This window comes from Myxocyprinus asiaticus, chromosome 8 (assembly GCF_019703515.2).
Source record: "Myxocyprinus asiaticus isolate MX2 ecotype Aquarium Trade chromosome 8, UBuf_Myxa_2, whole genome shotgun sequence".
Classification (NCBI taxonomy): Eukaryota; Metazoa; Chordata; class Actinopteri; order Cypriniformes; family Catostomidae; genus Myxocyprinus; species Myxocyprinus asiaticus.
This window is the reverse complement of record NC_059351.1, coordinates 30,821,310-30,836,345: the sequence shown is the minus strand read 5'-3', so window position 1 is coordinate 30,836,345 and position 15,036 is coordinate 30,821,310. Positions and strand designations below refer to the sequence as shown.

The 15,036-nt window shown below is 38.2% G+C and overlaps 1 protein-coding gene across 3 annotated transcripts in view; it reads right to left on the bottom strand.

The window, feature by feature from the left end:
• LOC127444913 (neuroligin-4, X-linked-like) overlaps positions 1–15,036 on the bottom strand; it is a 622,028-nt gene that overhangs the window by 144,690 nt on the left and 462,302 nt on the right. For all 3 annotated transcript variants that reach the window (XM_051704571.1, XM_051704570.1, XM_051704572.1), the window contains one exon: positions 1,376–1,528. In XM_051704571.1, coding sequence (XP_051560531.1) covers positions 1,376–1,528 — 153 coding nt within the window. The remainder of the gene's footprint in view (positions 1–1,375; positions 1,529–15,036) is intronic.

Sequence of the window (15,036 nt, the reverse complement as noted above, 5' to 3'; positions counted from 1 at the left end):
TCTTTGAGTTCTCTTATTATGAGTATTTTGGCTTCTTCAGGTGTTCCATTTAGCCGTATCATCACTTTGCAATTTCTTGTCCATGTAGCTTGTATCTTGTTCTGTTTCCTCAGAATGCATGCGCGTCTGGCGATGTCAGCGTTCTTTTATGTAAGATGTTCATTCAGATACACCCTCGTACCCTTCAACTTCTTTGCCTGCCTCAGTAGCTCGGTTTTGTGCTTCCGATTCACAAACCGAACAATTATGGCAGGCTTCGTTCCGCTGTTCTTTCAGGGAAGGGTATAACAGGCTACAGCGTTATTGCTCTGAATGTTCATATTCTTACTTTCAAAGAACTGTATTACTTGTTTTTTCCAGCATTTGTAGTTCCTCTGGCAGGGCATCATCACCGACTTTATCTCCAGCCACAGTACTAGCATAAATTCGGTGTTTTGTTTCCAGTCCATTTACAATTAAGTCCTCCATTCTTGTATATTGTTCCAGATCATCAATCCTTCTCTCTAATTCTTCAATTTTATTATCTTTCTCTTTCACAAGGTTCTTCAGTTGTTTAACTTCATCCATCAGATCAAGTAGCATAGCTTGTTGTTTAGCGACTTTGCTCAGCTCATCTGACATGAAGTTTAAGGATTTTCTGATCTCCTCCAAATCTTCCTCAACTGTCTTAAAGACAAAACTAGTTCTGACGAGAGCTGCAAACCTTCGTTTCCATGTGTCCGGACACTCATGCAGCCACCATATGTAAATGAGCTAATCACGTAGCTACATATCCATATACAGTATACTGTATGTGTGTATATACTGTATATTAGTAATGTTTTGCAATTATTTTAATATTTTCATCTTCACAGACACACTGGATGACCAATCATATGCCTCAACCACAAGAAACTGAAGGGGACAGACATTCACAACTTCTTTTAACAGGACCAGGTTTTTGACAACAAGAATCAAATGTCATTAATAGAACTGAACAAATAATACACTTCAAACTAGAATGACAGATGTTTCAGGAAAGTTTAGAGCTTTCAAATAATTTACCATATGAGTATTCGTGGCAACAGACATTTAAAACTGTTTCATGTTCACATTTTATAAAATTTCTGGAGGATTGAATTTAACCTGGTCTTACACAATAAATATTTTACATGCAAATTCCAGCTCTTCTTTGTTTAATTTGAAGCAACAATGTCATTTTAAATCCTGTGACCTTTAACAATATGACTCTTTCCTCCTGTCATTGGAAGATCATGAGTCAATTTGTAGATGTTTATTGCATCAGGAGAAGGCTAAACATAAATCATGAGGTCAGAAAGATCTCTCTATTATCAAAACCATCCAGCATATCATTTAATGAAAAATAGTGACTTACCCAGCACCCCCAGTCTGTAGTTTAGGGTCACTACGATGACGTTTCCGTAGCTGGCCAGAATGCTGCCATCAATCATATTGCCCGTACCTTCCATGTAGGACCCGCCATGGATGTATACCATGACAGGCCTTAGTCCGTTTTCATCATGGATGTCTGTAGAAAGAAAAAGCAACAATCAACTGAAAATAGAGCAAACAGATGGCCCTTGATCACAGCATGAAGATCCTCGATAATCATGAAATGATTGTACATGTCTGAATAATGATCTCAAACAATTTCTTTCTGCAACTCATAATAACCTGTCAAAAGTTCTGATGCATTTTCTCAGTAAATGAACAAGAGTAGAACACATTATGCCCTCTTCAAATAAGAAAACCAGACTAATATCTCAATTTAAATTGCTCCTTTACACTATTACCAAGCAGCATTTTCATGGAAACTGATCCCACCTTGCAGAGATCCACCTCAAGATGTGGCTAATGCAAAGGGAAGTTCATAATTGCTGTAGCTGGGTTGGTTATTTGTAGGGCTCTTGTGTTCTGATTAAAGCCCCTGATTAGTACATGTGTAGGAGGCTGATTATAAAACAGGAGACATAGAGCCATGGGATGGTAAATAATCTTTGATAGCAAACTGCAGACAGGCTTAACAGACTATAGATTGTGCGCATAAGAAATGTAATGGTCCTGAACAGAGCAGTTAATGTAGAAGCATAAACTGTAGGTCCCCTGTGTTTAGTCACAATGGAAACACATTCAATGTTTCTAGATGAGTGCTCTTACAATGTAAGTTGAACAATGAATGTATCTTTATGAAACCTGCAAACAAGCAAAAAAAAAAAAAAAAAAAAGGATCTCAAAGCTCAAAGATTTTAACATGACCGGCTACAGGCAAGCTTTAACAGAGAGGCTTTTTGTCTAAGGATGAATAATCTTTCAATAATCCTTAATTACCCTGCTGAAAAGACCCTCTTAGACCAGCATGAGCTTCCATGGTTTATGTTTGTTATTGCTGGTTTGGTGCTAGTCTTGCTGGTGGACCAGCATAGCCGTGTTGTTTACCAGCAATAAATGCTGGTCAACCAGAGAGGGTTGTTGATTAAGCTAGTTGAGAAGCTTTGTAGGGACACCTGCATTTCAGCCTTCCATGCTGGGGATCAGCAATGTCCTGTCAACAGAGTAAGAGTATGCTAATGCTCTATGGTTTGCAGTGCTGGTCATAGGGGGGATACTGTATGTACTAATGTTTCATCAAGCGATTATACAGCTTGCTCAAAACGTCTGATGGAATGAGAGCTAATAGCAGGAGTTATCACATTCAGCATGTATGAGTGAGTCTGTCTGTCTTTGCATCCACCTCTGTTCACTGAACAGTTTTCACTCAGTGGGAGTGGTATGGCATTAGAAACACCCTTTCTGGCTTCTCAGCCTGAAGAGGAGTTCAGCAGGGGGACAGCATGAGACCCTGAGTAATTGGTATTCAGCCAAAGCCACATCACTGTACTATGATTATTGGTTTCTGTTGCATATGCTTTCATATACTGCAAAGATATGGCTCACACACACACACACACACACACACACACACACACACACACACATGTTGGTGCGGCTATCCTTATGAGGACTCTCCATAGACATAATGATTTTTATACTGTACGAACTATAGATTCTATCCCCTAACCCTACCCCCTAAACCTAACCCTCACAAAAAACTTTCTGCATTTTTACATTTTCAAACAAAAATATATTGTTTAGTATGTTTTTTAAGCAATTTGAATTATGGGGACTCTAGAAATGTTTATAACATAATACCCTTGTAATTACCATTTTGTAACCTACATTTTTTTCCTTGTAAACCACCTAAACCCGCCCACACACACACACACACACACACACAGAGTGGTCTGCTGCAGAGTTGGCACAATCCTCCAGTGTCTGTGGGCAGGCGAGTAGAATTAAAGGCAAGTCTGTGTATCATCCTCCCCCGCAAAAGAAAACAGAATGAAGGGGAGAAAGAGAAACAGAGAGAGAGAGAGAGAGGAAGAGAGTGAGAGAGAAAGAGAAAGAGAGGGAGAGGTGGAAAACAACCCATCGTGACAGGTGATTTATCTCGGTCGGGTTCTGAGTGGGTGCCAGGCAGCACACTAATGTGAGTGCATCTATTTTGCAGCTCTTTGCTGGTGTACAACTTTCAGCGTCACAGTGCTTTTATTGCACTGGACCATCAGCAAGGCCAGAACCTCCTGTTTAACACTCTGCCTCTCAGCAAGGCAAACTAATAACTGCTTCTGGCATAGTGGAGATGTTACACAAGCTTTGGGTTGATGTTTCAACCTTTTACACTGGTTTAGGATAAGCTTTACTGACCTAAAATTGCAAACTTACCCATAACCACCCAGGGTTGGGGAATAACGGAATACATGTAATGGGATTATGTATTTAAAATACAAAATATTAGTAACTGTATTCCACTACAGTTACAATTTAAATCATTGGTAATTAGAATACAGTTACATTCAAAAAGTATTTTGATTACTGAAGTGATTACTTTGCATTTTATTGTCATTTGTTTAATCTACTTTTTAGTCCTTTCAGATGGAAAACATTTATAAATATAAATGATGCAATCCAAAGTGCATTTGAACAGCGGTGAAACACTTTCTTATGATGTGTTACATTCATACGGGCAGACAGATAAGTAAGTTTGAAGTAAGTTTGGAGGAGAAGAAATAGAAATAAACCTTGTGTAAATTGTCAGCTTTATGCTAAGCTAAAATGCTATTTCTAGCCATTTACATGCACATTACCAGGCATGATCATATTTTTTTATCAAGAAAATTCACGTTGGATCATAATTTCTTTTTTTTTTTTTCAGTAAGACCTAATATTTCAGTAATATTAGGGCAAAATTCGTATTCTTGATAATAATTTTTGTATTGTTTTCCTGTAAAAATATCTAAAAATCCTTAAAACAAGATTAATTTGATTTATCTTGTTTAAGAAACAACACTGCATAAGATATTTAGGTTTTTCAGAGAATGTATTTTTAAAATGTGTATTTTGTCTTACTGTACTGGCAGAGTTTTATAGTCAAAACAAGTGAAAAAATCTACCAGTGCTGAAGAAGTAATCCAAAGTATTTAGAGTTACTGACCTTGAGTAATCTAACAGAATATGTTACAAATTACATTTTACAGCATGTATTCTGTAATCTGTAGTGGAATACATTTCAAAAGTAACCCTCCCAACCCAGTAACCACCACACTGAGAAGAGAATCTTTAAAAAACAGAATAGGCACTAGTTTAGTTACTGATACTGTTGGATTAAACGCAAAGGCAAAAAGCAAGTAAAAACACATTTAGTCAAAACTGAATTATGACTAAAATCAAGTCTTTAAGACTATTGTCGCTTTCACATATGCAGCCTTTTCAAGACAATGAATTATATTTTTACGTTTAGAGGTCTTGTGTGAACAGGACCCGTTGGGAAATACCTTTCAGTCAGCTCCTGGCAATTTCCTATCATGAAAAGTAGTAATATTACCAGAAAAGTTCAGTTTTGGTTCTGTGTTAACAAAACCGCAGTATTAACAGTTTGAGCATGTACAAGGTCTGGGCGCACTGACATAAGAAGTCTGCTTTGGGTCAGTCACAAAGTTCTGATGGAGGTGTCGCAATTACTCCGTGCCATTTAATATCTTTGACTTACAAATCAAAAACTGTCATCAAATTGGACAGATAGTGTTCAGGCTACAGGAACAGTGAGTAATTTTGTTACTTATGACAAAATAGTAGCCTCCCTTGGGAATGTGGTATACACAGCACCAAAAGCCAGATGATCACAAAGTTTAATGGGTACATTTGCCAGAAAAGGCATGCCAGCAATCTTACTACAATTTAATGTGTTTCATGTGTGAAAGTGGATTATGATTTGTCCAGTGGCAAAAGGGTTTGGCTCATCTATGCTCAGATTTAGAGAACACTGAGTGTGAAAAAGACAGCAACTACAAAATTCATACTAAAACAAGTAACTTTTCTCAGTTCTTAGTAAGCCGTGTTTCTCAGTTTCAGTGTTGATGTAGTTACTGCCCTTTGCCATGGAAGTGAGTGAAACTTTTAAGAAACACATTAAGATAATAGAATGGTGCCATGAACTTGTCAAGCTTCAATGCAGATACACATTTAAGGGCTTTTAGAGAGCAAAACCCATAGAGAGCGTTCAAATTTGGGAACAATTATTCCCAAGGTTCCTGTCTCAGTATCTTCGCAGTCCAATCACCGATTTTATTTCTGAAAACTGGCAGATACTCATGACAATATAAGATAAAAGCACATATGATTGGTTAAGGGGTTACTGGGCGTGAATAATAAATGTATCGTCATCCGCGTCATCCTCCATTTGCCTGAGCGGAGCCAGAGAGGATATGCCGGGAGATTACCTCCAGTGTTGGACTTCATATTGAAAACTGAGGCGATCTTTCAAGGTAAGACAAGTTATTTAACATGTGTTGTCAATATTGTCTATTGAAAGTCAAAACGTTTTAGTTACGAAGCATTTATTTGTAGGAGTAATGCTAGTTATTTTTGGAAAAAATGACATGACCATCGGCGTTTATCAGACAGGCAGCTAGCCTCTATTTTTTTCTGTGAAAAATTTCTGTGAAACTTGCTAAATAAACAATTAGCTAGCAATACTATGTAAATTTTTAGCTAAATATCAATAACTTTTTTGGCCAATTTTGTCGCTTGTGGAAGATAGTCAGTACCTTTTTAGTTACGAAACATTTATTTGTAGGAGTAGAGCTAGCAAGTTTTTTTCTGGAAAAATTTACGTGACCTTTATCGACGAGCCTCTTTTTATATAAAGTTTTTTTTTTGGCAGTTTCTGTGAAACTTTCTAAATAAACATTAGCTAGCAATACTATGTACATTTTTAACTAAATATCAATAACTTTTTTGGCCAATTTTGTCGCTTGTGAAAAATCCGCCTGAAGTTATGTGAGGCAGAGAGCAGACGCTGTTCAGACCTGCCTGGAAACTGGCCTGCTAGTTAGATAAGTTATCAAGCTTGTTGATTTTCCATGTAATTAAAAAAAAGGTAGATATCTTTCTATAATTTAACAGATAGCCTTACCCATCCATCACACAGACATGATTTTAGGTTGTGTGTATCTTCCTGTTCACAAGGAAAGTGTGAGAGGGCTGTCTGCATTTGGACATTCTGGTTAGTCTGCAAGCCTTTGGTGACTATTTAGTGTATGGATTTGTGAAGAACGCACTGCTGGCTACCAATTGTTGTACTTTTTTTCTGTTGTAGAGATGGATAGAGACTATGGCTCCCTGCTCAGCACCCTCAAGAGGAGGAGGCAGCTGACTGCTGATGAGCTTAGGTTCATAGCAGAGGAGGACATGGCTCATGAGGGCATGAGCACACAGGAGGAAGATCTGCTGGACCAGGAACTACTTCAGGAAGATCCGGACCAGGAGGAGATGAAGGATGAGATGGAACCTGATCCCTAGCCAAGACCATCAACTGGGTATGTTTGAATGTGTATTTATTGTTTGTTTCCATTTCTCATATGACTGATACTCACAGTAACACTAACACTGTTACTCTTATTATTTTGGGTATGGCTAGCCATTCTCGCACAGGTCCCAAGTCAGCTAGAAAGCATAAACACTTCACTGACTCTGTTTCTTATCCCTCGTACTCTGACATAGATTCACAGGCACAAAAACCTCTCCCATTTAAACCTAGCCGTCCATTCGGTATTGACTTAGGTAGCGTGTGTCAGGCTGTGCGGTCAACTTCCAATATGATGTTGCAAGAAATTGACTTTTTCATGCTGTTTTTTACTCAGGCTGTAGTTCCTGAGATATGCAGCTTTACAAACCATCAGGGGTGGGAGCTCATCCTAAACTGTCCGTCCAGCTACCAAGGAGCTTGGATGGAGGTGACCTCCAATTAATTTTACAAATTTCTTGGGTTGCTCATTTACATGGGGTTTTCAATTCTCCCTGATTCCCATCGTCATTGGGGAACCAAGTCACTTCAGGGCTCGTGGGAGAGGGGATTTATGTCGCGTGACCGCTACAAGGCCCTTTTAGCAGCTCTACATGTTGTAGACCCTACCACAGAGGATAATCAGGATCGCCTTAGGAAGTTGCATTATCTTATGGACCACCTCAAACAAAAATGCTAGCAGCTCTTTCAGTCTAACCAAAATCTCGCAATAGATGAACGTGTGGTCAAGTCTAAAGCTCGGTCGGGATTTAAACAATACATGAAGAGCAAGCCTACTCGGTGGAGTTTTAAATTATGGGTAATTGCAACATCAGACTCGGGGTATACTCTCGACTTTAATGTTTACACAGGTAGTCATGATGGGCGTGTCACTGACTTGGCCACCAAAGTAGTTGAATCGTTACTGCAGCCATTCAAAGACCAGGGCCACAATGTTTGGTTTGACAACTTTTACACGTCCCCAGCTCTTATGGTTAAGTTGTTAGAAATGGGAACTAATGCCTGTGGGACATGCAGGGTAAATCATAAATTGTTTCCTGCAGACTTTAAAGACATCAATAGATGGGAATGCAAGACAGCTCGTGGGGATATGAGGTGGTGTATGATTGAGGGGAAATATACTTTTGTATATTTGAAGGACACGCATGCAGTTACATGCCTCTCCAATTTCCACAAAGCAAATGGCTCAACTGAAATTATTGGTTTGTAAAAAATGAAGGCGACTGGACAAAAGAAGTAGCCCTCCAGCCCACTGCCATCAGCGATTATAACAAAAATATGGGTGGTGTTGATAGGTCAGATCAAATGATAAAAACTTACGACGTCCTACAGAAAACTCAGAAGTGGTGGAAGACTCTTTTTTTCCACTTCATAGACATAGTTTCATATTGTTTAAGGAATGGCAACACATTCATGTGGCACAAGGGGATGAGCATAGACAGGTGAACTTAATCCAGATAGATTTCAGAGAAAACTGGCTCGTCAGCTGGGAGGTATCGATATTCACGCAAGTTTCCCTTTGCATACACTAAAGCCTGTAGTCCCTCCTTCGTCATCACTCCACACAGCCCATGTCCTCTAAGAGATGTTGGCTATGCTATCAGAAAAGTAGGACTGAAAATAAATCTAAAGTAGTTTGTTGCATGCCGGAATGTAATGGCAAAAGACTTTGCTTGGTTCGCGATAGGAACTGTTTTCAGTCTTGGCACTCAGCTGAGTGTGACCAGTTTCGCGAAGAGGCCTAGGTTGGGCTGTGTTTACTGGTGCTGTTGTCCTCCCCCTCCCCTCTTTTCTCCCTCTCTTCTCTCCACAGGTATTTCAGTTGTTGAGCATTTATGAATTTATATGTATTCTGTTCCTGCACTCTTTATTAAAAATGTATTTACTGTAGATAGTTCGAAAAGTTTTGCTGTGTAATTCATGTGTAATTCTAATGTTCAAATTAAATAAAGTGTGTGTTTTATTGAACACATAAAATGTATATTTCAGGGTTTGTGTCCTTCAATTTCAGATGCAATCTCAATTTATTACAGGTGCTCAAAAGAACTATTTGAGGAGTGGTCATGTGAAATGTATCTTAACATTCTAAATGTTTGTTTTATTCCGTTTTCTCACTAATCACTAGAATGGTCATAACTTTTACACAATAGATTATATTTCTAATTTGTCTGCTATTCTACATTGCCCACAAAATTATGTATATTTCATACACTCCAAGTTTCCCTCTAGCTTGTAATTAAAATGGTTGAAAATGCAGTTGTCTAATGAAGTATGGTGGCCGGAGAAGTTTTTTGTAAAAATTGTTGTGTGAAATGTTATTGATAAAGGATGATTAGCCTTAAATAATCATACATATATTTATATCATTTGAAAGTCCTAGTTCTTCTCTTCAATATGGTATATACAGTTCAGGGGTGTAATGTAATATGAATATGAATGTAATATGAATATGGATATGAATATCATATTCTGGCACATAATGGAATTTTCGGAATTTTGGGCTCAGGCATTAAAGGGTTAAAGAGACATATAGAATGGGGGAAAAAGGCAGATCATCCAAACAATTTAAACTCAGCTTGGACTGCACTAGAAACATGTTGGCAAAATTTTCGCTCTTGGGCAATGCTGAAGAGGACAGAGTCTGTCTACTCTATCCCCATCCTGTCAGTACCCAGAGTTTCAGCAGCTTAGACGCTCCCTTTCTTGTTTTATCTGTGGCATTGCACTGCGAAAAAGAGAGATAGGTAAAGAGGATGAGAACATGAGAGACAGAAAGTGAAAGGAAAAGATAGAAAGCAAGTGTCAGAGAGATAAAGAGGAAGGGGAGGGAGAGAGGAAGGAAGGAAAGAAAGAAAGAAGAGAGAGAGAGAGAGAGAGAGAGAGAGAGAGAGAGAGAGAGAGATTGTGTGTGTGTGCATGGGTGACTCTGCAGTGCACACACCCTGGACATTCATCGTTGCCAGGACAGGCCGAGGAGGATAATATATTCCCTCATGTGCTACACAGCATTGCACACATTACTCATCTTTATACAGAGAGAGAGTGAGAGCGAGAGAGAGAGAGAGAGAGAGAGAGAGATCTGAATTCTTCATTAGACTCAATAGTTCTTATTAAGTGTTAGTAGGGGAGGATGGCTGTTAACGACCATGCAATGGAGATGTTTCCTTTGTACAGTGATGAGCTGTTCAGCCGGATCTGTTCAGCTGTAACAGAGATTGTAAAATGCATAGTAAAGCAGAGTGCTAAAACATAGCTGCGATACATCATTAAGGGCAATTGCATGACGATTATTGGTCGGACTTCAGCCTCACATCTGGACACACACTATATTTGGTATTTAAGTACTGCTACTGGTTCTCAAATGTAAGCTTTCAACATCAGCCTTTAATAAACCTGTTATAGGAATGCCGTAGGCCCTCCATTCAGAGCCCATGTTAACCAATTAAGACATGGTTGACAAGTGATATTCTATAATTAATTCGTTTCCAAACGAAAGCTCTTTCTCTCTATGTATAGGCTCAAGTCTTAAGAGCATTATCCTTTCAAAGGGACTACAGAGAAAGAGAACAGCTCTCTCTTTCATATCTATACATTTAAAGGATCTTTCTGGATGAGCTTTAAAGGTGGCAGGAAATTGTAGAGGCTGCTGCATTGCTGTAGGGTGATTTTGCCGGGGAGACTGATGACATAGGTACAACCTCAAGGGAGCCAGGAAGAGTAATTCATTGCCACTGCAGATGTTCACACAGACAGAGAGCATCGATCCTGCCCTCCTGAAAACACCATCTCCATCTCTTCAGCACAAGGAGCACTTGGTGGATGTACTTAACAGACTCAAGGCTGTATGCATTTATACTAGCCAGGTTTAACCCATGAGATTAACCAGCATTTTCACCTCATGTTAAATATTATAACATCTAAACGACCCAGTCTAAAGCGATTTGTGACCAAGGTTTTTATTTTATTTTATAGCTTATTTATATTATTTTATGTTTACCATCTTGGCACTTGATGAGAAACATGATATTTTCCCCCTGAATCTAAACTGATGCAAAAAAAAAATTAAGATTATGAGGCACATAAATATATGAGAGCATGGTGCAAATTAAGGGGGGTCTAAGATAACATCCACATCATGTACACAATATAAATCAGTTATATTACCATATATGTAGGTATCACTGACCTGCCTCTGTGTTGCCTCGAGAATTACGGAATACTCCACTGCTTTCATTCATCCTGCTCAACCATTTCTCAGTGCCTTAAAATTCATCATGTCTTTCAAATGCTATTTGTCCAAGTGTAATGGCAAGCAAAGGAGCAAGCCATTAATATTACAGTGAGAAGAGCTGCTACAACACTGCATATGACAGGAGTTACAAATGAACAGATTTGCATTGTCAAAACAATACAGGTTAGTGCTCATGCTTCATCGAGCAATGAAGGAAAAAACAAAACAGAGGGGAAAAAATAAGGGAAATATGACTGTTTAATAATTGCATGCAGATTTTTAGTTGACCGTCTTTCACTTTGAAGCACTGAGAGAAGGTAATGTCTATGTGAGAACCAGTGTTATTTTAGGAATGTTCTTGAGGCATTCTTGAGCTTTTTCACTCACTCCTTCAACTCTGTGCAAGGAAACATCAAAGAGGAAAGAGGTGTCAAAAAAGGGGTCCAAAAGGTGCTTAATGATGGTGCACTTCAATGGCAAAAAATTTAATTACTTAATTATAGGAAAAACTGAAAATAGGTTTTGCTTTCATGCAAGTACAGGGCTCCAGACTGTGACTGAATGGTCACATTTTTCCTAACAGTGGGATTAATCTTAGCAAGAGGTCGCACTGGTGCGACTACAAAGTTGGCCGACTGATTGTGCGCTGTCGTTTTTTTTGTTTTGCGTATAAGAGATATAAAACGGCAAATGTTCCAAACACGAAAGGAAACAGCTCTACCCGGATCAGTCAGCGCGGCTCAAGGCTCAATGGACAGATCAGCGCAGAGACGTGTATTTACACGCAGACCAGTCTCGAGCGCTCAGCTGTGCAGATCATCAAAAACAGTGCTGGGAGAAGCGCAGGCTGGGTCACGTATTCGGCATTGATTATTTGCTCAAAACCTCTATGAAAACCCATGATGTGTAGATGATTAAACTAGTTTAAAATGGAATTAAATTAAAGGAAAAATCATTACCATGAACAGACAGAAATTGTAAGGCTTTCAATCTACACATCAAATATATATATATAAAAAATATTTACCAAGGAAATTTAATTTCGGGATGTGTTTTTCTTATGAAACATTTTATAATTTGTTACTGTCCATATAATCATGGTTTTACTTTTACTTTTGGTTACTATGATATTATTGCAAGTACCACAGTTAAAACTATAGATACAATGGAACTTTCCTTCAGTGTAAAATCTTTTCTAATGCTCTCTAATTGTAGAAAAAGGCTTTGTTGTTTGTCTTCAGATGACTGTATTTTAATCAGCAAGATCCTGATGAAACAAAAATATGAAAGAAAACGAATTCCCACTATCATACCTTGTCCTAACCAGATGCGATGCTGCAAGATGCGATAAAAGGTATCTTTTCCATGTTAATCAGAGCTTTTTTTCCTAACCAGCCACCACAGGGCATTCGATTTTTGGAATGGTTTCTATTTTCTGTGATGTCGTGCCGGGCAGCCCAGTCAAAAATGGGTCTAAAATCCTTCTCATAACAGTATATTAAATCCAGGGTGACATTAGCCGGATGAAGAACTTGGTGGCACGGGTGCTACCACTCTCAAATGTTGGTCTGGAACCCTGAAGTATCAGGCTGGTCTCTCTCTTTGTTTCTAGTAAAAATTGGAAAAGACAGAAAAAATACCTTTATTTTCACCACCCTCATTATTGGTGAAATCATCGCCTGTGTTGGCTCCGACTGTCAACAACAGGGGAAAAGTAAAGAGGATAAAGGGGGGAACAGATTTTAAAACAGCAGCATTTTGCAAAGGAAAAATTAAGTGTATAGACAACAAAATAATAATAATAAAAATAAAATAAAGAAATTAAGGAAAGAAAAAAATACACAATTTTTCCTTTAAAGTCGGCATGAAACGGAAGTTGCGACCGACTTTACCTCTGTATTGTGACATATTTCCGAGTGAAACAGCTTATCCAACAGGAAAAAATTTAGGGCGGGGATTTGAGTTTATCCATTGGTTGTTGATTGGATTGTGAAAATATGGGCATTGCATAGTGGAACGAGGCAGATCTGAATGCGAGTGGACACACACCCCTACAACCGTGATGCTCGGGTCAGAGCCGGTTATCAGTGAAATTGAGCAGCAATCTCAACACATTTATTATCAAATGATTGACGCTTCGTTCAACTCTACACAAGGTTGTGGTGTCCTGCATACGTCACCAGAGAGAAGTCTGTCGTTTCACCGGAAGATCGAGTTATTACATTTTGATTAAAGATTATGAGGTAAAAAAATAAATACAAAAAAAGTAAAAATAAAACATATGCATGGATGAATCATTCACAATAAGATCAATAACATGCATTTAGAAAATAGGGTGAATTTTCATTTCATGCGAACTTTAACAATTGAGAAAGAAGCATGAGCATTCTGGTGTTTCTGTAAATGACCTTGGCTCATTAAATATGCAGCAATGTGTGTTAACATTGGCTCACACTGAGAGAGCATGCAAGTTCCAATATTCACTCAGGTAACAGAGGATTGTGAGATGTCAAGCTGTACAATCAAAAGCAAGTAGCATGTAAATCACTAGAGTGTGAACAGCACACCCACCCTGCTGGGTCATAAGCACTACACTACAGGAATCATGAGGTTGGACTGAAAAAATTAGACATTCAAAAAGCTTGTTGGGAGGTGATTAAGCATCAGATCCTGAATAATCTACTAATTAAACAGTACACACATTTATATCATGTTTATATATATATATATATATATATATACACATACAGTATATACATGCTTTATTTTTTGTTAGATCAGGAGTAGCACAAGTTATGATCTTTTAAAAGGCACCACAGTAGTCTTAATGTAGTCTTAAACCACCCCACCCTACTCCCATCAAAAATAAAGTTGACAGAGAAATAAAAACCTTTGAAATGGAGCACTCAAGTTAAGATCAGGATATGACAGGCCTTGAGTTGGATGTTAAATGATTAGCTACTTTAGCAACCAACTCCCTTTCTCTTTGAAATGATGGGCCTAACAGTAAATGTCATTTCTAGAATAGAGTTGCTTTCCAGTGGAGATGCAGTGCCTTGTATTACAAATCGGTATTGAATTTTCTGTGCAATTTCCTTTCAAATTAAGATTTTAAATTAAAAATGTAGGTCTATTTTTATATATATTAAAATTAGTTCATAACAAATATTCTTAACAAAATAAATGTTATTCTTTACAAAATTGTGTCACCATTAATATTAAAATTTCCAGGGACAACTTTTGCTGTGATTAAGACACATCGTTTAAGAAATGTAGGCCTACCTCAGGTTTGAAGTCTTTCTGCCCAGATTCAGTTTTTCAGCAGACTGAAACATATTCACTTGCATTATTTCTCTGCATTTTGTTAATGAAAAGTATGGTAGCTCTAGAGCATTATTCTTTCATTACTATATTGTACTCTAGTGTAGTTCACACCACACACATCATTTTGACTTTTGGCTAAAAAGCTTGGTCTTGGTCTCTTAATCTACCCCATCACAGCTACATCACTATTATGTTTTTGGCTCAAGATATGCTTTCAAATGGTTCTTTTTGAGGAATCGTTCTTTTGTGCTACCCTCCCGTACAGGCCTGTAATACATACAGTTTAGGAGATGTCTGAAAATCATGAAGTATACTTGCAAGAGAAATATTTAAAATATTCAATGTAACATTTACTGGCGTCAGAGTCACCACAGATTTGTCATTTCCAGCCCGATCTCATGAAAATTCGTTCATAATTTATGAGTTGGCTATTTCATATGGTTTCACACAATGTTGTTCGCATAAACTTGTATGACTTCATCACGTGCAAATTTAGAAAAGTCATACGAATCATGAGAGTGTGTTGTCATTTTAATTGTGTGTGTGTGTGTGTGTGGGGTGGTGGTGGGTGCTGGGGCTA